Source organism: Mastigoproctus giganteus, chromosome 11, assembly GCF_048544385.1.
Source record: "Mastigoproctus giganteus isolate SK-2022 chromosome 11, ASM4854438v1, whole genome shotgun sequence".
NCBI classification, from domain to species: Eukaryota; Metazoa; Arthropoda; class Arachnida; order Uropygi; family Thelyphonidae; genus Mastigoproctus; species Mastigoproctus giganteus.
In genome coordinates this window covers 52,841,732-52,867,537 of record NC_143585.1, presented here as the reverse complement: position 1 = coordinate 52,867,537, position 25,806 = coordinate 52,841,732, and the positions used below count along the sequence as shown (strand labels likewise).

The following is a 25,806-nucleotide window of genomic DNA, read 5'->3' as shown; positions in this document are numbered from 1 at the left end:
CGCGTACTGGCGAATTCTAGGGCCTTTTTATATTCAGGACAACTACTACTCCTTAATGAGTGATCATAAGCTCTACCTCTGCGCTTGCAGTTCACACAACATGGATCTTTATTTTTATTTGGGCAATCAACAAAAAGATGGCCACCCTGAGCACAATGACCACACGACACAGTCTTGTGTGTGCATTGTTGTATAGAGTGGCCATACCCCAAACAAAAACATTTAGTCAGAACTCTAAAACGCCTGAATTTGTGTGACGTATATCCAAAATCCAACCTGTCATTACACATCAAATTTTGCAACATATGAGGAGCTACCCCAATCACCCAATTATTAAACCTTGCCTTGGAACTGTTACTAAATCTAAAAACAATGCCCTCTCTGACCTCTTGCTCCTCATATCCATAATCTTGAAGGTTTTTCTTATATAAATCCCTAATAATATCCTCCTGAGTTAATTCCTTAGGTACATCATACACTAAGATGGTAGGGTTCTGTAACTTTACTTTATCCAGATTAATACCCTTTTGAAAAAATACCTCTGCCTTACTGAGTTTATCCAAATCCTTATCATTATCTGTTTCAACTAAGACTCCTTTATTTCGTATAGCTCTTAGATTTCTAATTTTTATTTCTTGAAACTTTTCCTTTTATTTCCAGGCACAGCATCCATGCAATAAAGTACAATAGAGTTTTTTGTGCTGAAAATAATCAACATGGATGACAACGCAGTTCTTATAATTTGAGTACGCGAGCCGAACCTATTCTGTTTCTCACTTTTTTTTTTCCCTCCAAAATTCTGTTGTAGCGAAAGTTACTAGAGATCAACAGTGATTGTCTGTTTTGACATTCTTTGGTTATTTTCCATCACTGAGATGTGGCATGTAGGTCTCTTGGGTTTTAAACAATATTGCTTTGAATCATTAAATAGTATAATCCACTCACCTGGATCAACACAGATGAAACATTCATCGTGTCCATTTTGTTAACGCGCAGGAGATTCCGATGACTGTATGGGCACCTTGCTATTTTTTGACACTAATGAACTGTCTCCTTTTAGCGATGACTGTTCTTTCAGTTCATTTGCGAATGCCTATTCCGCAATTTTTCTGAGATCGCATAAAATTACGTAGCCGGAAGGTTCATTTATTTTATTTTATTATTTTTATTTATTTTTATTTTTTTTTTATTTTATTTTATTATTATTTTATTTTTTATTATTTTTTTTTTTTTTACTTGGTCTCCGCTCAGGAAGCTGAGGCGACCCTGACGGAGACTAGCCAGAGAACTATGGGCAGCCTGGCTACCTCCTAGTGGTGTGTGCGGGCAACGTGGGGTTCCACCAGGGGCCCTGCGGCCAAATGCCAGGACACACAACAGAACCCAACACAAAACTACACATTCAACACACTACACTTTTTCTGGCATTTACAGTGTTCTGTATTTCTTCACAGTGTACATATGGCGCAGATGTGGGAAACCACAGGTGGCGCCCGACCCTAACACTATGCACACTATGCACACACTATGTTGATCTGTAAAAGCTCTTCAATTTCATTATCACCAAAAATCTTCATCATTTTTATTTCTTTTCAAAAATTTCAGAGAGAGTGGAGGAGAATCACAGGGTGATGTTTCGTGTGCTGTCCTGTTTGTGTAAACACTGGAACTATTCTTAGCATCTCTACCCGATTTCCAGTTCTATGCTAACAATTTAAAACTCATATCGTCGTCTGATCCAATACGTTGCACAACAGGCTCCATACGTTGCGTAACAGGCCAACCAAATAACCCAGCAACTGAAAATTACTTAACCTTAATGGTACGTGAAGTTGGCCAAACCGAAACTGCTCAAATGTCCTTCATCAGGACTTCGAAACAACAAGGTCAAGGTTGATGGCTCTACTATTAATAAAGAATCACATCATACACCTCCACAATGTGGATCAAATGACAGGAGTTAAATAGCATGCAAGACGTAGAGCTAATCATAAAATGTATCCTTTGGTGTCTTCGTATAGTACCACCTTGTGCATCGACCATATGGTCATGTACTAAAAACTTATTTCAACAAATACCTGAGCTAGAATATTGGCTACTGAAATGTATTCGATCTCCATGCTGAGGGCGGTAATATAAGCAATTCAAGGAGTAAATAACTCCATGGAGACATTAGATAGTAACTCGCAATATATTCCAATGATGAGTCTGGCTAACACTAACCAGGCTCATCACTGGAAGACTCAATGCACCCAACACTATGGAATTAATTAAAAATCTCGTCAATGATATAAAAATGACGAAAAAGCCCATAAAATTTTCATGGGCTCTTTACACAACATGACTGAGTTAGTCTCAGGCAAAGGTCGCATAGTTGTTCTCTTTTTCAGAATCTCGGTTTTTTGCCAGTAGTGCAAGCAAATCGACCTCAGAACACACACCATTTACAGTTAAAATATACTGACTCTTCATTGGTTTAGTCGTTTCAGCACTTAAACATACACCAGACAATACTTCATCAATAACTTAGGGCTGAATCTAGATAAATATTGTCTAAAGAAGACCTACAGAGCTTGATCATCCAAGCGGAAGTTATGGAACAAGTCTACAAGAAGCAACACAACCTGTACAAGGCCTACGTCGACTAGCTCAAGATCTTCGACTCCGTGTCCCATAGCAGGCTGATAAAAACACTGAAGATCTACAAAGTTAACCCAACACCGATATATTTCCTTGAAGCAACCATGGCGAAGTGGAGAACCACCATCAAGTTCGAGAACATCATGACCAGACCGATCCCACCAGAAGAGGAACCTTCCAGGGAGATACTGTGAGACCATCATGGTTCTGGCTAGTACTCGACCCACTGTCCACCATGCTCAATAACAGCAAGTACAGAATACTCTTTAAAGAAGGGAAGAAGAACCTGTACATCCCTTCTCTCACCTGATGTATATGCATAACATCAAACTCTATGCGGCAACCAAGGATCAACTCCAACAGCTACTCCGGATCCAAAGAGTTCAGCACTGACACCAGGATGCAATTTGACCTAAACGAATGCAGGGATAATGGATTGCATCAGCGAAATCCAGTTGACTGAAACTGTCAGCTGAAGACCTACGAAAGATTGAAGCCGTGCCAGAGGAAAAGACCTATAAATATCTAGAGATTATGCAGGCTCAACAGTTAGAACACAATGAGATCAAAGCGCGCATGACTAAGAAATACCATCAGCGACTGAGGAACTTGATAAAAACAAAGCTGAATGGCGGGAACATACTCAGAGTCATAAACTTCCTCGCAATCCCAGTACTAACATATTTCTAAGGATCCTAGGTTGGACCAACACCGAGCTGGAGGAGATTATAAGATCGACCGAGATAATGATCTCCAAGACCCGCAAACACTGTCCCAAGTCAGCCATCGCGGAACTGACCAGAGCTGGGAAAGAAAGGGGTGAAGGGGTTTGGTAGAAGTCATTGAACAATAGAAGAAGGCGATTAAGAACTTGAAGGATTACAAGAAAACATAGCTGTAATCTACTAAGCCATACGGAAGATAGACAAACGGCATACACCGCTCAGCCTCAATAAGAAGATCCCACTTACATAGACGGAAGAAATGAAGACAGAAAAATGAGAAAAAGAACTTACCTCATGCATCACACTGCAATAACTTCTATCGAGACTACATAGATAATGAGCCTTCCAACGCGTGTCTCGCCAGCAGGAAGCTCTTCACCTCTGACTGAAGCATTCATGCTCGCTGTCCAAGTCGAAAAAAAAAAAAAAAACCCAAAACCAAACTTTTATATTAGGGTCATCAGGTAAGTTATTACATATGCCCATGTGTATTGTGTCTATAAATTGCTTGTGTTCTCTGGTCGACTTGACTGTTTTGCTGGACGAAAAACCCCAGTTTCTGGGGGAAAAAACTTGCTTTCTACACCTGAGACCGACTAACTCAGCCACGGAGTGAAAAACCCATAAAGTTCCTCGCTTATTCGACGGGTTCGAACCCGGGCCTTTTCCAGTCGGTGTGGGGAACACGGTGATGATACTACTGTGCTACACGTGCAGGCGCCATCCAAGACCAGGCAGTCAACACCAGGGACTACAACAATAAATTGGCGAGAACGGGATTGACTGGCGACATAGAAACAATCCAACACATCACCGCGGGATGCAGGGTGATCACCTAGACCCAGTACACTCATAGGCGCGAGGGTGACTCGAATAAAATAATTTGAAATTTCAATAGGCACGACTAGGGGTAATACAATTTATCAATGATATTATACCGTATAATGGGAGTACGAGCCTCAGGCCTTAATAGAGACCCCTACTGACAGACAGACAAAAAATCAAATTATTATTAGCATTAGCATTAGTAGAGGAATACGATGCAAGAAAGCAAGCATATGGAGCATCAGCCAAAAAAAAAAAAAAAAAACTCTCCCATTTCACCCCTCCATTCCTTCCTAATGCCTGTCCAGCTCAGCCTTAAATTTATTTAGGCTATTAGCTTCCACAACAAAAGATGGAAGCCTGTTCCACAAATCAACTACCTGCTGGCTAAAGGCAAATTTTCGCATCTCTATTCTACAACTATCTTTCCTCATTTTGAAACTGTACCCCTCAATTCTTAATACATAAACCCGTATTTGTGTCTGTAAACTGCGTGTGTTCTGTGGTTGATTAGCCAGTTTAACTGGACGAAAAAAACCCAGTTTCTGAGAGGAAAACCTTGCTCTCTATTCCTGAGACCGAATAATTCAGCAACGGAGTGAAAAACAAACAATAAAAGTTCCTCGCGTCATTGACGGGCCTTTTCCATCCGGTGTGGGGAGAACTGTGACGATACTACTGTGCTACCCCGCAGAGTGACAAACAGACAAAAAAACTATTACTTTTAGCCCACCAGAATAATCAAATTCATCTGCCGTGCTGTGTCTTATGTCTGTTAGTTGCGTGTGTTCTGTGGTTGGTCGATTGTCTGTTTTATTGGACAAAAAACCCCATTTTCTAGGGGCGGAAAACTGCTATCTACGCCTGAGACGGACTAACTCGGCCACGGAGTGAAAAAAAGCCCATTAAAGTTCCTCGCGTCATCGACGGGATTCGAACCCGGGCTTTTTCCACCCGGTGTCGGGAGGACGATGACGATACATGTAGACATCTATAGTATCTTATGTAGGACGGCACCTGAACGTCAGATCAACTCCACCTTTGTACACTGTGATGATTACAGAGCAGTGTAGAAGGCCAGAAATGTGTTTAATATTATGTTCATGCAGTGTGTGTTGTTTAGTTGTTGCTGCCCATTTTCTTACCAGGCAGGCGACCGTCTGGAAAGCCTTCCCAATCTACACCGCGAGGAGGTAGGCCACAACTACGCATGTACCGCGGATGCCCTCCGAACCCTCTGGTTTATCAGTTCTTACTACCCTAATATCAGAGCGAAAAAAAAAAAAAAAAAAAAAAAAAATTAACTAAATAATAAAATTCCGTCCCTCGGGCAGCCCATACCTAGGGTACTAGCAAATATAAATCAGTAAGTATATAAATAAATATAAAAAGTGAAATAAAAAAAAAAGAAAGAAAAGAGAGGAAAAAAAAAAGTTATATATATAGTGCCTTTATACACACATACATATATATATATATATATATATATATATACAGGATGTCTCAAAAATATTGGTACAAACGTTTAGGGGAGGTAGGTAACATCTAAAGGAATGTGAAACGCATAGGAACCCATAACCGGAAACGTCACCGTAAGTCGGTACGCGGCGCTGTTCATCAGTTCGGGAGAGGGATTATTTCTGGTTTACTCATTCAAGCAGTAGTCGCCGCACGAAGAGCATGCGTCGATATACGAATTGTGAGCTGGCAGACATGCACCTAGTGCATGGATTAGCAGAGGGCTCACACGGTGTGCACCCCCATGCGGCACAACATCGCTTCGCAATAAATGGGTGGGCAGGTATGGTCGGTGACTGCTTAGTCGGCCCATACCTGTTACCATCCCGCATGAACTCCGCTAAATATCGGATCTTTCATGAACAAGTTCTACCAGGGTTACTTGACGATGTTCCAGCAAATGTGAGACGCAACATTTGGTTTCAACATGATGGGGCGCCTGCCCATTATGGAAGGTGTGTTCGTGACCATTTGAACAGGAGTTTTGGGCGTCGATGGATTGGCCATGGTGGACCCGTTGCCTGGCACCCACGCTTACCTGATTTATCAAGCCTTGATTTCTTTCTATGGGGGCCCTAAAATCTATCGTGTATGAATCGCCTGTGGAGACAGAAATGGATCTCGTGGCGAGACTCGTCTGCGCTGCTGCTACTGTCAAAGAGACTTCAGGTGTGTTCGACCGTGTCCGCAATCCATGATGCGTCGGTGTCACGCATGCATCGTGTCTCATGGTGGAACCTTAGGGCATCTGTTGTAACAGCATGAAATGCATCCATCTCTTACTCCATTGTTAATATTATGTCAAATAAAGGTTTGCCACTAATTACTGTCTTGTGTCATTTCTGCTTCTTGTGCCTCTGCTACTACTTTCCCGTGACGTTTCCGGTTATGAGTTCCTATGCGACTCACATTCCTTTAGATGTTACCTACCTTCTCTAAACGTTTGTACCAATATTTTTGAGACACCCTGTACAAATATACATGTTATCCCGCTCTGACCAAAGGCCAGTGCCAGCAGGAGTCTCCACTAGGAAGGCTAGGAGGTATTCCGTAGTTGAGTGAGAAAGCGTCTCCAACTATCAAATCATGACGAGCAAATTCTTGCAGGAACTGGAAATTTTCTCTGGTGCTCAGAAAGTCCAGCTCATTACCGGGTACAGTGATGCTAGTGGAGGGAAGAAGGTTTTGTCGACAATCTAGGTATTGATGGCAGTGATATAAAATATGTTCCCAGTTTTCTGTGGGACCACGGGAACAGAGAGGTGATTCAGTAAGGTTGAAGTTGCTAGTTTGGCGTTAAGGGAGCCATGATCAGAGAGTAAGCAGAGAGTGTACAGACCAGGACAAAACCATTTCTGTGTGGACTTTAACGTGGCAAAGGTGACGTTTGAGATGAACTTTAAAGTAACAAGATCCTTAGAGGTAGCGGACCATCTGTCTTGCCATCGCTGCATCAAAATATTCCAACAGCGTCTTTTCTCTGTCTTAGGATCCACAGTAACATCGATAGTAATCCAAGGAAGGTAACAGGACAGCATGCCTAATGGAGAAGCACAGGCCTCGGTACAGAAGAAAGAGATCGAGGGGCAGGCATCCGTTAAAGACTTGCTAAGCAGGAGTAGACACAGTCCTATAGGCCCTGCACATTGCTAAAAGCATTTTACGTTGAATGCTATGAAGTTTAGTCTGGACTGAAACCCTCTTAACATGCTGGAACCAGGCGGCCACGCCATAAGAACAAATTGGTAGAAACACATTGAAAGAGCGAGAATTACGATCCCAAGATTGTTTAGAAAGACGCAGAAGTGAAAATGTAAGTTTTTTGACTTTCTCTGAGAGATCTTCCAAGTGTTTAGTAAATGTAAGTTTACTATCAATGATCAGACCAAGACATTTTAGAGAAGAAACCATGGACAGTAATTTGTTTTGAAGTTTTACAACAGGTGGCTGTGAAATATTAAGCTAACCCTTAACCAGCGTCATTTTAGTTTTCGTGGAGGATATGGATAATTTATTTATGGTGGACCATTGAGAAAGAGATCTGACATGACTAAATTGGCAATACTTTCAAGAGAGGCACGGGAATTGCCCTGGATCAGCAGGGTGAAATTATCTGCACAAGCCAATTTGGAAGTATATGGAACAGTTTTAATTAGCAAATTCATCAAGAACGATGTTCCAGACGAGTGGTCCAAAGTACAGAGCCCTGGGGGCAGCCTCTAGTGACAGAGCGGGAGACAGAGTTGGATCCAGAAATAACAGAAACTGTACGATTTTCAAAATAACTTCTTAGAAGGTTATAAAGAGGAAGAGGACAATCGGCAGATGTAAGCGAGCAAAAACAAACTAGACCACAATAACAGATCAAACGGCGCAGAGAAATCAATAAAAATAGCAAGAACGTATTTAGAGTTTGCAGGGTTAACTCGAGAAAGGAATTTAACGACTGCTTCTTCAATTCCTCGTCCAATTCGGAAACCATATTGATCATCTGATACAAGAGAGGTATTAGTGAAAAGAGAAGTGCGTCTTATAGCAATCAATCTTTCAAGTGTTTTGGCCAAATGTGATAACAGAACAATAGGACGGAAGGACCTGCCATTCGGGGTGTTTGAAGGTTTAGGAATTAATTTAAGAAGAGCTGTCTTCCAGATAACAGGGAAAGTGCTTTCATTCAGTCATTTGCTGAATAGAGAAGAACCGTTGGATGTAGCTTGTGGAATTGTTTGATATCGGAAGAACCGTTGGATGTAGCTTGTGGAATTGTTTGATATCGGAAGAACCGTTGGATGTAGCTTGTGAAATTGTTTGATAAAGATGCCCTCATGAAGGTCGAGGCCTGGATTAATTTTTAGGACGGCTGTGTCCACTTCCAGCTGCGTGAATGACTGAGATTGAGAAGTAGTAGTGTAAGAGCTATTGAACTGTCTTATTTGTTGATAAGTAGTCAAGTCATCCTCTGGGCGATCAGAAGGAAGCAGATTGATGGTGTCCTTCCAGGTGAGAGTTTCGGTGCCGTTTGCGGGTACCGACCAATAAACAGCAGGAGAATAGGATTTGTTTCTGTTAAGGCGATAAACAAGGCCCCATGGGTTCCGATTGCCAGTAGAAGTAACCAAGTTCTGCCAAGATTTTATTTTACAGGTGGTGATGGTTTTGACGTATTGTCTTTTGAGAACCTGATATTCTGTTTTAAGATTTTCGACGTCAGGAGGTGGCCAGTTCCTGCGATGTCGTTGGTAAGTACGCTTAGCCCGATGCACTTGCTGTGCAAAGCAAAGTAAGTTCTCGGTCCCACCATGGAGTGGGATGGAAAGACTGAATTTTCTTTTTGGCTGCTTTATAACAGTCTTAGCTGAGAGCATTATTAACATAGGAAGCTAATTCAAAAGCTGTAAAATGATGGATGAAGTTTATGGTTTCATGTGGAAAGTCAGTGTTGATTGAGTCATCAAACCATCCACATGATTCGTCGCAAAGAAAATCATCTAAGGTCCTGTAGTGGACGATCATATGACTGTGCAGAGCAAGTCACAGAGAAGGTGATCGCGCGATGGTCACTTGGGAAAATGTTAGGCAAATGTCCATTCAAATGTTAGGCAAATGTCTTGGGCAAATATCCATTCATTAATGTTTGAAGAAACAGTCTAAGAAGTAGCAGTGATGTCTATATTTGATTCGTCATTTAGAGAGCTAAAGGTATAAAGTGAGCCGGGTTTATTTAGAACCGTCAGCTTCATGTGAAAGGAGAAAGTCTTCTATGAGTGAACCCTTGTTATCAGTATGGTCGGAGTGCCATAGACTGGATTTGGCATTAACATCTGACATTATAATGAATTTGGCAGTACCTACCAAAGAAATAACTTCATCGAGTCAGGCAAAATGAAGTGTAATGTTGGAAGTTGGTGGACAGTATAGTGAAACTAAAAAGTAAGAGCCATGAGGAGTACACACATTTATGCAAACAGCGTTTTGATTGGTAAGACTAATTATCTTGACTATGACGACATGTGTGTGTGTGTGTGTGTGTGTGTGTGTGTGTGTGTGTGTGTGTGTGTGTGTGTGTGTGTGTGTGTGTGTGTGTGTGTGTGTGTGTGTGTGTGTGTGTGTGTGTGTGTGTGTGTGTGTGTGTGTGTGTGTGTGTGTGTGTGTGTGTGTGTGTGTGTGTGTGTGTGTGTGTGTGTGTGTGTGTGTGTGTGTGTGTGTGTGTGTGTGTGTGTGTGTGTGTGTGTGTGTGTGTGTGTGTGTGTGTGTGTGAACTGTGTCGGGGTGGTTCCCAGGCAAATGCCCATCTCCACCTAATTCTTTATTTTACAGAAAACTGTAAAGTGGGCCTGAAATATAGCTAAGAAGTTGAAATTCCAGAACAAGAATTTTTAATGTGTAAATTAATCTACACTAATATATCCAATAATAATAACCAAAATTGGAATAGGAAAGATTACAATAGTATTGAAGGAATGTTTGTGAGCTTAATGTGTTGTTTATGTCAGGTCACTCTGCCATCAGATTGCAGCTGACAACTTCAGCTGCAATCTGATGCCCATCCCCGGCACGTGGAGCCGGACCTCCTTCTACTATTATACTCTAGAGTGCTGCTAAGCACAAACTTGCACCCAACAGAAGAAGTGCAATACTGTTGGGTGCCAACATCCCTGGTCTCAGGCCGCCCAAACCCAAGAACCAGGGAAAAAAAAAAAAAATAGAAAGAATAAAAATTATGATCCACTGAGTGAAAAAAGCCCACTAAAGTTCCTTGCGACGTCGACAGGATTCGAATCCGGGCCTTTTCTACTCGGTGTGAGGAGGACGGTGACGACACGTCTGCGCGTGACGATACTACATGCGCAGACGTTAGAAAGAATAGAACAAAATCCAGGAATTTCGACAAGGAGGGTTGCTCTGCAAGAGCGTGTACTGAGTCATAGTAGTGTGTGGAGCCCAATTACTGTACCTCCTACCAATTACTGCGCCAATTACTGTACCTCCTACCATATCCAGCGTGTACAATGTCTCAGCAATACAGACTACCCTCCCAGAGTGCTCCCATAGTCAGTGGCAGATGTTAACAGAAAATGTGCATTATCTCGAAAACGGTTCATTCCCTCATATTAATGTACTAAGAACCCTTTGGTAAAGTGGTCTTTCAAAACCTGGATATTTTGCTGTTTCTGTATGTTGATGGTCATTGTACTTCAATTATGTTGAATAAACGGATTTTGATTGATCGATCAGTCTCTTTGATGTTTACTAATATTTAAATTTTTTTTAAAAAATATCATGCGAACTTTAAAATAGAAAGAGGGCGCTCCGTGACAAACGCATGGTATGTCGTCCTTTTATATCTGTGTACGGTAATTCGTTCTTTTTAGCATCCGCTGTATATTAAAACGTTAGGCATATTAATTATAGTTTTTAGAATGATTACCTCAAAAATATTCGTTAAAAAAAACAAGAAAGGAGGTGTAGTGAAAACTGTTCGTGAACATTATCTCAGAGACGATATTGGTTGTGGATCTTGCCTTTGCAGCGATTGTCCTGGCCATGAAGAGGGATTATTAGAAAAAGAACCAACGAGCCACAGTGAATTGTGTTCATTTTCACACTACATTATTCCAGACACTAATGTTCTTTTACATCAGGTAAGGTTCAAAGTAAAGTTAATTTATTTGTTGTTTATACAGTGTTTGATTATAACGAATTTAGATTTCTTTGATTGGCAAGGTCTCTAGGCCATTTTTCTGCCCTTCTCTAAAGGTAGAGTGTTTTTGTGCCTTTTATTTGTAACCTTGAACATAATTGACATTATTGTTATCGTACAAAACGTACTTTTATTATTATTATTTTTTATTTTAAAACTTCAAACAGTTAAATCAGAAAATTATAATTTCTATTAAATATACAGGGGATCTACCAGAAATCTTCATCTATTTCCTCACTTCAATTTCTTGAAGTACAGTATTTTCTGCTTACTTCAGATGACAGATACAGGTTTGTACAGAATTGAACGAGGTTTGTTATTATAGGGTCAATACAAGCAAAATAACACTGGATGCCTGAAGTGATTTCTTGGAAAGATTTAGCATAGAATCCATACCATAAATTTTTATCCTATGCTGAGAACATAAACAGGAAGTGTTTTATATAAATTCTTACCTGGAAGATCTTATAATAAGCGAAAGTAGCTGTATTCACAAGTACCTCCATCAACTGAACAATTATTTTTTTAAGGAAAAACACAAAATGCTTGTTCATGCAAATAAAAATATTAAATACAGTAGAGCCTCCCGAACATTAGTAATTTGAAACGTCAATAAATAATATGAACGAGCCAGCATTTATTTTTTTTATGCTAGTGCCATAAAATAATTACAGTAAATGCTGATTATTGTGATCAAGTTTGCAAATTAAATTTTGATTCTATTAAATGGCAATAAATAATTACAGTAAATGCTGATTATTGTGATCAAGTTTGCAAATTAAATTTTGATTCTATTAAATGGCAATTCTAATAAGCGAAAATTGGAGGAATATTATTTAAAGGATATAAAAATTAAGATATAAAGCACAAACTTACACTTTTATTACCTTACCAATTAACAAAATTAAATGATATGTGAAAATTGGAAGAATTATTTTGCTAATCCACAGATTACCAAAATAAAAATAAATTTATACTTACATACATAGTTTAATTAATATACATACAGTATTAACTAAACATAACCCTTTGTAATCTGTTATTCAACACACTTTGTAATCTGATAAAGTTTACCAACAATTTTATTCCGAATGTCAAGAAATATCATGAACGAGAAGGCAAAATGGGCAAGGTCATACTTATCCTAGACAACATGCCATCGCATCCTTCAGTGGAAACATTAAACAAAATAGACCAGTGGTTCCCAATCTTTTGTCACTCAAGTCACACTAAGTTAAAAGACAAATATTAATGGCACACCAAAATAGTGATTGCCATTGAACTCAATGGAATTTTTTCTAATCTTGCAGCACACCAGTGGGAACCACTGAAATAGACGACTGATTCGAGGTCACCTTTCTTCCATCAAATGTTACTGCACTCCTCCAAGTGATGGACCAGGGAGTCATCGAAAAGTTGAAGAGAATCTATAAAAAAAAAGTCTTGCATCATTTACTTTTAGTAGAAAGCAATAAAGAAAGCATTGTAGCTTTTTCGAAAAGCTCAGTCTCGAAGACAGCTGCTACATGTTAGCTGACACATGGGAATCACTCACTTTGCAGAATTTAAAAAATGCATGAAAAAAACTGTGGCCTATATAAAACTGTATTGCAGAAGAAACCATAGAAGACGAGCAGAATCGAACTTTTGAACTGAATCGAACTGAAAGTTCCACTTGTTTTGTTACCTATGAATAAAAATATGTAGGTAAAACTTAGTGATTTTATTTCTAAACTTACTAAACCTTTTTTTTTTTAGTCTCCAGAACAGTATTTTTGATAAGTTCTAAAATCCAAACAAATTGGAAGTCTGAACTACCCCCAGTTCCAATTAGTTCGGATTATCGATGCTCTACTGTAAATTGAATTGTTAGGTTTCATATGAATATAAATAAATGGATATTTACGTAATAATGGTAAAATATATATATATGTATATAATAAAACTGCATTGACTGTGGCATAGAGTTACTGGCACAGGCCATCATAAGTTAAATAAGATATTTACTTAATAAAACAAAAGACTGGTAATAAAGTAATCCTCAAATGGATATATAAATGATGTAATTAATGATATGAGTGTGCCAAGAATATAATTTTGTGTGATCAAATATAGAGAAATAAGAACAGAGGTAAAGTTAAGAAAAATGGATTCAAGGTTTTATTTGCTCTTAAATTGTTTGTTAGAGCAGAATAAATTGATATCAAGCTTATTGTTGAAGGAAGTGTGTATTGTAAATTGTGTGTAGAGATTCTCTCAGTTTAAATTTTCCTGGAGGTTATTCTGTAAGAGATCAGATGAATTTCACGTTCCATTAACAACTTTGTATACACACAAATCAAGTCAGATATAATAATGAAACATTTAAATATCAATGTACTATTTATACTATATATATATAGTATGAACCAGAGCTGTAATGCTCAATACGTTCTACGTTGATATCAATATTTGTAAAATAATAAGAGAAGTTTACCTCGTTATTATTTTACAAAAAAATATATATATAATTATACATATATTTGAATAACGTTTAAAATAGTTGGCAACTGAATCTTTCATAATAAAAATAAAATAAAAAGGTACAGCAAACATCAGAGGCAGCAAAAAGCATATTCCTCTACATGATGCTTGAAATATAACCATAAAAATGAATAAGAATTAAAAATAAAAAAATAATGCCAGCAGCATGGCAAGACAAGAGCAAAAATAGTCAAATTTAAACATAATGATCAAACCAACAGGGAGGGAAGAGAGGGGTAACAAGAGTAAAAATATTTCAGCAGAAACTCTCTAAGATAATTTAGAACATCTAAATGTAAGGATAATAAAATAATAATTCATTAAATTTCGAAAGCCAATCAAATAGAAAAACTCTCCGCAATCGAATTGTGGAAAGTTGTGAGACAATACGAAACATGCCAGGAATTTGGCATCGTCTTTGCAAGTCCGTGAGATGTCGATGTGAAGCCTGTATTTAGGCAAAAGGTGGACATTTTGAACAATTACCATAAGGTGATGTGAACAATTAAGTGTCATAGACAGATCTTCGAAACTTGGAAACCAAGCATTTCCGGAACTATGTTGATATAAAATATTTTTATTGTCTACGTATGAGGAACTCATTCCTGAAGTTATGCCATGTATTTTTGAAACACCCTATATACAGGGTGATTCACTACCAGTGCGACAAACTTGCAGGAGGTGTAGGGGGCACAAAGACGAATCGGAATCACATAGCATTGCAGGGTCCGAAATACCTTCGTCATGTGGTAGAGGACGTTGAACGGGAGGTCGCGTGAACAGCGATCCCACTGGAAGTCAGCATTTGCGAACCAGTTCCCGAGGCAGTAGGATGGACGAGTATTCAAACGTTGAACTGGCTGACATGCACCTCGCGTATGGAGCTGCGGACTGTAACAGGCTCGCCGCTCTGCGCTTGTACCAGGAACATTTCCCGCACAGGCGTGCTCCTCATCATACGATTTTCACACATGTGCACAGAAGGTTACGTGAGACTGGTTGTTTCACGAGAGGTACCATGAATCAAGAGCGAACGACGAGGACGCTAGACAATGAGGAGAATGTCCTACGTCTTGCAGAAGGCAATCCGAGTACGAGTACTCGAGTAGTAGGCCAACGATTGGGTATTTCCCAATCCACCGTATGGAGGATACTGTCAACAAACCAAATGAGTTCATACCATCTGCAACACGTCCAATCATTGGAGCCTGCAGATTATCCACTCCGGAGCACTTTTGCTACTTGGTTTCTTCAACAGAAACGGTTCGCAAATGCTGACTTCCAGCGGGATCGCTGTTCACGGGACCTCCCGTTCAACGTCCTCTACCGCATGACGAAGGCATTTCAGACCCTGCAATGCTATGTGATTCCGATTCGTCTTTGTGCCCCCCTGCACCTTCTGCAAGTTTGTCGCACTGGTAGTGAATCGCCCTATGTGTGTGTGTGTGTAATAAGGATAAAAATGGGTGAAGAGTTAAGTAATAATATATATATTATAAATAATTCATTAATATTTCTATACATAATATCAATATAATTGTGTGTGTGTGTGTGTGTGTGTGTGTGTGTGTGTGTGTGTGTGTGTGTGTGTGTGTGTGTGTGTGTGTGTAATTGATAATTCATATAAAAATAAAACATAAGCCAGTAGTATGACAAAAAACTGTAGAGTGAAAATTAACATAAAAATTAATAAATCAACAGGGAGGGGGAAGTAAAGGTAACAAGACAGAAACAGTAGCTGAAAGTCTCCAAATAATTGAGATTTAAATCCAATTAATAATAATAAATCCAAATTAAATTTAAAATAATGCCAATTATATAGTAATTTAGCGGTACTCCCCCTTGTAAGGTACCAGTTCCGAAAGACGTGAAATATCACCAAAAATGAACTAAAAAGAGCAACTAAAAGAAAACAAAATAATAGACTGACCATTATGCCCCATATTGACAGAGGACCACGAGGCCAATAATGGTCATGGAATCGCTGCATTTCAGTCGCTATACAAATCGTCGCAAAGGCGAACAGATCGAAGGACCAAACCATCCCTTCCTCCTCCGGTTGATCCACAAATGTAGAGGATTTGCATAGCGGTGGTCCTTATGCAGCGAGAAATAAACTATAGAACAGGCAGCACTCTAGAGCAGAGCCACACCACTGACATAATGTAAGCTTAGCCAGCTTATATAAACAGAAAAAGGAGAATAGATGACGGCACAGGTGCTGCTTTTTTGCATATCAACCCACTACTACCACTGAGTTATATTTAAATAATAACTTAAAAGTTAGAATGTAATAACATAAAATAAATAAATAAATATTAAGCTATCATTAGAGGCAGCAAAATGCACATCCTCCACATGATGCCCAGATATAATCGATAATTCATATAAAACTAAAACATAAGCCAGTAGTATGACAAAAAATTGTAGAGCGAAAATTAACATGAAAAATAATAAATCAACAGGGAGGGGAAAGTAAAGGTAACAAGACAGAAACAGTAGCCGAAAGTCCCCAAATAATTTAGAGATTTAAATCCAATTAAAATTTAAAATAATGCCAATTATATAATAATTTAGTGGTTCCCCCCCCCGTAAGGTACCAGTTCCGAAAGACGTGAAAAAATATACATATATACAGGGTGTCTCAAAAATACACGGCATAACTTCAGGAATAAGTTCCTTATACGTAGACAATAAAAATATTTTATATCAACATAGTTCCGGAAATTCTTGGTTTCCGAGTTTTGAAGGTCTGTGTGTGACATTTAACTGTTCATATCACCTTATGGTAATTGTTCAAAATGTTGACCTTCTGCCTGAATACAGGCCTCACATCGACCTGTCATGGACTTGTCAAGGCCTGTGCCCATTGCAGATGGTAAGGATACAGTTGGCATTCTCACAACACTCTCCAAATAGTCGAACGTTGAACAGCCATTGCATTTCATTGCATTGCAGAGTTGCATGCTATTCTGCATGTGATTATTCCAGGAGTGGCATACACAACATCCAAAATCTCCTCCTCTACTTCAGGGGTCGTAAATCTTGGTCATCCTCAGTCGGCAGCACGAGGTGTAAAGGTCCCATGTTCACAAAGGCGGTGATGGATACCTTCAAAAGTTTTCCTGTCTCGTCAAATTCCTGTCATGTTAATCTGCTGGTGACAAGGCCTGTGCCCATTGCAAATGGTAAGGATACAGTTGGCATTCTCACAACACTCTCCAAATAGTCGAACGTTGAACAGCCATTGCATTTCATTGCATTGCAGAGTTGCATTGCTATTCTGCATGTGCTTATTCCAGGAGTGAGTGGCATACACAACGTCCAAAATCTCCTCTACTTCAGAGGTCGTAGATCTTGGTCGTCCTCAGTCGGTAGCACGAGGTGTAAAGGTCCCATGTTCACAAAGGCGGCGATGGATACCTTCAAAAGTTTTCCTGTCTGGGCATCTTCGTTCTGGGAACCTTTCGTGGTACAAATGATGAGTCTCGAGAGCATTGCCATCCGCCAAACCATACATAAAGTGCATATCTGCTTGCTCCTGATTTGAGTACATGGTCGGAATGGAAACCTACCAGGTTCTGTCAGTACCTTGTGATGAAGGAAATCACCTGCGGGAGATTCCGGTTAATAACTTTGGAACCAAGCATTTCCGGAACTATGTTGATATATTTTTATTGTCTACATATGAGGAACTCATTCCTGAAGTTATGCCGTGTAATTTTGAGACACCCTGTATATTTTTTTGTAGTACACACTGGACAAAAAAAAATAAAACCTTTATTCAGTGTTGAATCGGGCTGCCTTTGTTTTGAGTAACAGCAAGTGTACAGCACAGCATGGATTCTTCTGTAAGGTGTTTTAGTGTATTTTTTTCTAATTGTAATCATTCTTCCAGCAAAACACCTCCCACAAAGTTGATGGAAGAGGACTTCATTGCCAAGTAGCTCACTCACTCACTTCATCACATCCCACACATTCTCAATAGGAATGAGATCAAGTGAATGAAGGGACCAGGGAAGATGGTGGAAATCTGTCATGTTCTCTGAACCATTCTTGCATGATTCTGGAATGATGCACACATATCTCAAAGGTGTTGGCCATAAAGTGGCCAACACCTTTGAGATATGTGTAACATTGCATTGCAGAGTGCAGATCTGATACAAAATTCAGATACTCCCTGAATGACATTCGACTTTCCATTGGTATTAATGGACACAGTCTGTGCCAACAAACAACCCCCATACATACCACGATACTATCTCCAGATGCTTGGATTGTCTTTCCACTGTCTAATCACAGTGTTCTTGGCACCACTGCAAGTGTTTTTTTTAACTTTAATCAAAAAATTTATTAAAGTTAAACGTAAATTTTGAAAAACCATTTTCCTTCCTAAGGAAAATTGGAGGAAGGAAAATCATTTTTCAAAATTTAACTTTCATTAAGTTTTTAATTGTTTTCAGTTGATGCTTTACTGTAATCATTTTGCGTTAATCTCTTATTTGTTTTAATTTCTGGAGAGTATCATACGTAAGTGTTCTACATATTGTATTGAGGTAAATTTCTCTTATTCTTCTACAAAAGGAAGACTACTGTACAAATTGGAGCAGTATGGTATTAAGGGTAAGTTGCTACAATGGATAAAAGGGTGGTTTAGTGGGAGAAGACAGGGTGGTAATCAATGGACACTGCTCTTCGTGGACTAATGTTATTAATGGATTCCCACAGGGTTTGGTGTTGGGCCCACTGTTGCTTTGTATATTTTTAATGATATTGATGAAGGTATATCAGGCTTAGTGTCGAAGTTTGCAGATGATAAAAAGGTTGACAGGGTTGTTAATGACAGTAATGGCAGTGTGCTACTGCAATAGGATCTAGAAAATTTGGGCAGATGGGCTGATAAGTGGCAACTGAAGTTTAACATTGAAAAATGCAAAGTACTCCGTATGGGTGGCAGTAACCCAAAAGAAACGTACGAACTGTGTGGTACTACACTCGGGGGTGGAGAATGAAAAAGACCAGGGGGTAATTGTGCAGTTGGATATGAAGTTTTCTGAGCAATGTAGACAGGCTGCAAGAGCAGGTCATGGGATAATGTCAATGATATACAGGAATTTTGCTTGTAGGGAAAAGGTGGTGATTATCCCTTTGTATAAGGCAATGGTCAGGCCATGCTTTGAGTACTGTGTAAGGGTCTGGAGGCCTCATTTTAGGAAGGATGTAGAGTTGCTTGAGCGTGTACAGAGAAGGGCAACAAGATTTGTGAGGGTAGCGAAAGGGTGCTCTTAACAAGAAAGACTAAAATTCTGCAAATTGCAGCATCTGGAGACTAGGTACTTGCGAGTTCATCTGATTGAGGAGTATAAGGCTTTGAATGGGTTGAGCAGGCTCAATTCTGATGGGATTCTTCCTCTTGCTCAGATTACAAACCTGAGGGGGCTTAAATTCAAATCGAGGAAAGACAGATAGAATAAATGTGCAGAAATTTGCCTTTAGCCAGAGGGTAGGTGATTGCTGGAACAAACTTTCATGTCATTGTGGAAGTATATAGCTTAAATAAATTCAAGGAGGAACAGGACAAACGTTTAGAGGGAATGGATGTGTGAAATGGTTTTGTTTTGGCTGATGCTACATAAGCTTGCTTTCTTGTGTCACATGCTTCTACTACTACTATTTGTGTCTTTTTTTTTTTTTTTTTTTGCATGGGTGTTATGTAATATTATTTATTACAGGTCATAGTGTTGAAGTTTATTTCTGGAGCAGAACAAAAAATCCTTGTCGTTATGGCTAATTAAAATATAACCCATTAAACATTATGTTGCAGGCAGCAGTGCCATGATCATTTGCTTATTCTCTATTCTTTTTGAAGGACTAGGCTTATTTAGTGGTGCTGAGGGATTAGTTTATTCCCCAAGATCTATGTCTGATCTCTTGCAGCAAAGTGCTATAGCTAATTATTAAAAACAGAAATTTCCAAAGAACTTTATTGAACTCCATGTGAGTTGAGGAATGCTGCAAAAAAGTATTTTAAGAAATGTGAATAGTTGCTTGTTGTGTAACCTTTCACATAGAGTATGATAGCTGGATATCATCATTCTTCTCTCTCTCTCTTGGTGATTCCTTTCTGCTTCTCTCTCTCTCTCTCTCTCTCTCAGGGTAACTTGGGAATTTTTTTGACTTGTACAGCATAAGCCTCAGGCTTCCTTGCACCATATGACTAATAGTATTAATAATAATAATAATAATAAACAACATTATGGTGTCAATATAGGTTCCTTGACCTATAGAACCATTTTGGTTGATAATTTTATTCAGTGATATGCACAGGGTGTCTCAAAAATATTGGTACAAATGTTTAGGGGAGGTAGGTAACATCTAAAGGAATGTGAATTGTATAGGAACCCATAACCGGAAACATCGCCTTAAGTCGGTAGACGGCACGGTAGTCGCTGCAAGAAGAGCATGCATCAATATACGAACTGTGAGCTGGCAGACATGCAACTAGTGTATGGATTAGCAGAGGGCAATGGACGAGCCGCTCAATGAATTTATGGAGAACGCTTCCCAGTCAGACATGTACCGGACCACCGTTTGTTTGCGCGTGTGCATCAAAATTTGTGCAATTATGGGTCATTTAGAGGTAACAGGAGTAGTGCGGGCAGACTATGTTCGACGCACACTCCCGCCATGGAAAAAAGTGTGTTGAATGCCGTCCAGAATAATCCTACTACCAGCACATGTGCCATTGCCTCTGCCTTAGGAGTGTCTCATTGCAGTGTACAGCGTGTCTGGCATGACGATTCCTTACACCCCTTTCATCTCCAAAGGGTTTAATTATTGCTCCCCCAAGATCATCCTGCACGTGTGGCTTTTGCACAGTAGTTTCTCCAAGAAAGTGTTCAAGACTTGAATTTTCCAGCCTATGTTTTGTTCACGGATGAGGCTTATTTCACTCGGGAAGGCTTATTCAATCATCACAATACTCATGTTTGGGCTCACGACAATCCACGTGGTGTGCGCCCCCATGCGGCACAACATCGCTTCGCAATAAATGTGTGGGCAGGTATGGTCGGTGACTGCTTAGTCGGCCCATACCTGTTACCATCCTGCACGAACTCCGCTAAATATCGGATCTTTCTTGAACAAGTTCTACCAGGGTTACTTGACAATGTTCCAGCAAATGTGAGATGCAGCATTTGGTTTCAACGTGACAGGGCACCTGCCCATTATGGAAGGTGTGTTCGTGACCATTTGAACAGGTGTTTTGGGCATCGATGGATTGGCCGTGGTGGACCCGTTGCCTGGCCCCCACGCTCATCTGATTTATCGAGCCTTGATTTCTTTCTGTGGGAGCCCTCAAATCTATTGTGTATGAATCGCCTGTGGAGATGGAAATGGATCTCATGGCGAGACTCGTCTGCGCTGCTGCTACTGTCAAAGAAACTTCAGGTGTGTTCGACCATGTCCGCCAATCCATGATGCATCGGTGTCACGCATGCATCGTGTCTTATAGCGGAACCTTCAAGCATCTGTTGTAACATCATGAAATGCATCCATCTCGTACTCCATTGTTAATATTATGTCAAATAAATGTTTGCCACTAATTACTGTCTTGTGTCATTTCTGCTTCTTGTGCCTCTGCAACTACTTTCCTGTGACATTTCCGGTTATGGGTTCCTGTGCGATTCACATTCCTTTAGATGTTACCTAACTCCTCTAAATGTTTGTACCAATATTTTTGAGACACCCTGTATATATTTGAAAAATAGCTTTAAAAGTTAGAAAGAAATGAAAGAAGATGATAAATAAATATAAAACTATCATTAGAGGCAGCAAAATGCACATCCTCCACGATGCCCAGTACATAATCGATAATTAATATAAAAAATAAAATTAATACATACACCAGTAGCATAGCAAAACTGTAGAGCAAAAAATTAACATAAAAATTAAATCAATAGGGAGGGGAAAAGTAAAGGTAACAAGACTGAATCTGTAGCCCAAAGTCTCCAAATAGTTTAGAAGTTCAATTAAACCCAATTAATAATAAATCCATATTAAATTTAAAATATAAAGCCAATTATATAATAATTTAGTGGCACCTCCCCTTGTAAGGTACCAGTTCCGAGAGACGTGAAATATCACCAAAATATGACTAAAACGAACTACTAAAATGAAACAAAGTAACAAAATAGACTGACCATGATGCCCCATGTCGACAGAGAACCACAAGGCCAATAATGGTCACGGAATCGCTGTATTTCAATTGCTAGACAAATCATCGCAAAGGCAAACTGAAGAATCGAGCCACCCCCTCCATCCCTTCCGATCGATCCACAAATGCGGAGAATTTGCATAGCTGTGTCCTTATGCAGCGAGAAATAAACTGTAGCACTCTAGACAGCACTCTAGAGCAGCAGAGCCACACTACCGACATAATGTAAGTTTAACCAGTTTATGTAGACAGAAAAAGGAAATAAAATATAGATGATGGTATAGGCGCAGCTTTAGGACGTCAGACCCACTACTACTACCTGATTTATATTTGAATAATGGCTTTGAAAGTTAGAATGAATTGAAATAAGAAGATAAATAAATATAAAGCTATCATTAGGGGCAGCAAAATGCACATCCTCCACATGATGCCCAGTACATAATCGATAATTAATATAAAAAAAAATTGATGTCACCCGTTTCCGAATTATGTGAAATCTCATTAAGGTAGCGTTCGAAATGCAGTGATTCCCTGACTATTATTGGCCTCGTGATCCTCTGTCGAGATGGGGCGTAATGGTCAGTCTATTTTATTTCATTTTATTAATTATTTTCAATTTATTTGGTTGTGTAATGTCGTTAGTTTTATAAATCAACAGGGATTACCTTTATTTTAGATATAGGAAGCTTCTTTTCCAACTCTCCTAGTCAAACTCGCTAATAATTCTTGAGGTTGGCAATATCTATTTTTTAAACCAGGTGTTCTTGAGTGCTCATTGTTGAGACCGCACGGTCTGACCACTACGGTTCTGACAGTGGGGAAGATGTCCCACCTGGTTTAAAAAATAGATATCGCCAACCTCAAGAATTATTAGCGAGTTGGACTAGGAGAATTGGAAAAGAAGCGTCCTATATCTAAAATAAAGGTAATCCCTGTTGATTTATAATATAATAGAATATAGGAATTATCAAGCACTTAATAGCTCTCAATTATCAAATGTTGTTAGTCTACGTTTCCACCTTAGTGAGATTTGACATAATTCGGGAATGGGTGCCGTCAAGGGGGTGCCGCCAAATTTCTTTTAATTGGCTTAATTTTCTAAATTATTTTAGGAATGTTGCTTCAACACTACCCTTTTCTTCTTTATCCCCCCCACCCATATATTTTTCTGTTATTGTTATGTTATTTTATTTGGCTAAGTTCTTTTTCACTCTGCTGGTTTGCCATGCTACTGGCAAATATCCTATTTTAATTTAGCTTATTATAAGCAACATGTAGTGGATTGTGCTTTTCTGCTGCCACTGATGTTAACTTTCCTACTATTTTTCTTATTTATTTTTAATATATATGTTTTTATTAATTTCTATCTCTATTTAATTTTTGGATTATATATATATATATATATATATAAAAGATAGGAGGTTATGCTTTTAGTGTGGAGAGTGAACAGCAAGTAGTGCAATCAACCAATGGGTTAGATAACATGGAAAGGCAGTCATAAAATAGCACAATTCGAACCTGCAACACAAAAAGTCAAAAATATTATATTATAAATACTTAGTGCTGTACTTCAAATGATTTCAGCGTTGTTAACGAGGGCCAGCTGCCAAAATTAATTGGCTAAGGTAAAGAAAGCCTGCACGAGAAGCACGCAAAAGTTTGATGAAATTTACCGTTAAAAGTACTTTTCCGTAATGGCATTTGCATTGTTACTCGCTCAGTAAACAGATGGTGGGTGTTATCGGTTTGGAGTAGAAGTTGAATCCCATGGGAGCTTGAAAACCTCCCGAAGTGGAGGCGGGTAACCTGACCTTTTTTCTTTAGAATCACTAATTGAATTATGAACAGAGTCATATTGGAAGTTCTGGCGTCATAAAAAATGTTCATAACGTTGTTTCACCGCTAAACTTTTTTGAAGCTTGCTGTGCTTCTCGTGTGGGCTTCCTTTGCCTTTTTTTTTTTTTTTCTTAATAAACGATTCATCCACTAGTCCACCTGTGATTCTAAAGAAAAAAGGTCGAGTTACCCCCTCCACTTCGGAAGGATTTCAATCTCCCGTGGGATTCGATTTCTACTTCTTACCGATAGCACCCACCGTCTGTGTACCGAGTGAGCAACAATAAATGCCGGTACGGCAAAGTACTTTTAACGGTAAATTTCATTGAACTTTTGTGTGCTTCTCGTGCAGGCTTTCTTTACCTTCGCCAGTCAATCAAAATGCAGATTGGCATTATTAGATCAGATTAACCGGGACACTTCAAGACTCCAAATTTAAAAAAAAAAAAAAATCAACCAGAAATCATGAAATTCAAGTAATAACTGGAATAGGTATAAACAGATGTTTTGCAAATCGTATAAGCAGCAAGAAGTGTTGTTATAAGTCATCATTGGGAGATTAGTGTGCCTATTGTCTTGCAACCCCCGCTGTCTTCACATCTGCCACTCAAAAAAAAAAAGCGAGACCAAATGTGTAGTATGTTTTAGTGCATCGTGTCAATTGTTGTGTTCAATCAGCACAACAAAAGGCAAATTTTGCTTCGTTATTTATGTTAGGCATGTCAGAATTTATTTTTTTTATTTGTTCAGAAATCACGAAAATGATGGGCAAATGCAAGTTGTTCTTTCAATTAAACAACAACTTGAAGTTATTCAAAAGTTTGAAAACGGTGTATCCGTCAAATCTCAAACGAACCATTATAATGTTGGTGAACAAACCATACGCGACATGGTAAAAAATAAAGGGGAGCATCGTATTGGACATGCGAGTAGTATGTGGTAAGTTTTTTTCGTTTTTTTTATCTATTGCCATACTTTTTATGTAGTTTGCTGAACATTTTTCAATACAGTAAATCCCCGACTTATTGTAGCTTCAGACTTACATTACATTATTTATATTTTTTTATATGACTGAAGATTTCAGTGAAGTGGATGCACATTTCACTATAATACTGTAACTTAAAAAAAACCTATAGAATTCCATCTATCGGTATTATCACAAATGCAATAAAATCGAGTTTACTACCCGTTTATAATGAATTGCAGTAACAGAAAAGCCCAGTAACTCAGAAAGTGTAAATTGTTTTTGTTTTATGGTAGTCTTCTTCAAGAGGAGTGTTTCCATTTACAATGGGTTTCCTCAGCGTACAAGTTATTTTTTGGTAGGAATTTTTTCTCACCATAAAGTGCGGTTCAAGGTTTCTTGGTTTGTTAAGCCTCGGGCTGTCATGCACTCCCGTACTCCATTCATCCATGTTCTCCTAGGTCTTCCTCTTCTCCTTCTTCCAAGAGGTATCCATTCCAGGATAGCCTTTGGATGGTAGTGACCTCCAGAAATGTGCTTTAGTAAAATGTGAGCTCGCATGCAGGTGATAATAGTGAGTTTTCGCCTTAACCCTGTGAAGTTCTTTTCAGAAAATTTAATTTTGACAGTTATCGTGGTGCCAACTAAGAGAATAAGTAACAGCAGTACTAGTAAATCTGTCGAGAAACGGAAAGCAATCGAATTGAATCAGAAAATTAAAATAATAAGGATGTATGAAAATGGCCAAACATTAACAAGTATCACGGAGGATTCAGATTTGTTGGTGGCAATGGTGAACACGCTAATAAAGGAGAAAGACAGAATACGAGGAGCGGTGAAGGGATCGGTACCAGTGAAG

The 25,806-nt window shown here is 39.0% G+C and overlaps 1 protein-coding gene across 1 annotated transcript in view; it reads left to right on the top strand.

The window, feature by feature from the left end:
- Positions 1-11,047: 11,047 nt before the first annotated feature.
- Dis3 (exosome complex exonuclease RRP44-like protein Dis3) overlaps positions 11,048-25,806 on the top strand; it is a 219,245-nt gene continuing 204,486 nt past the window's right edge. The window contains exon 1 of the mRNA XM_090385074.1: positions 11,048-11,350. Within this exon, the coding sequence (XP_090241200.1) occupies positions 11,129-11,350 (222 nt within the window). The 5' untranslated portion in view covers positions 11,048-11,128. The remainder of the gene's footprint in view (positions 11,351-25,806) is intronic.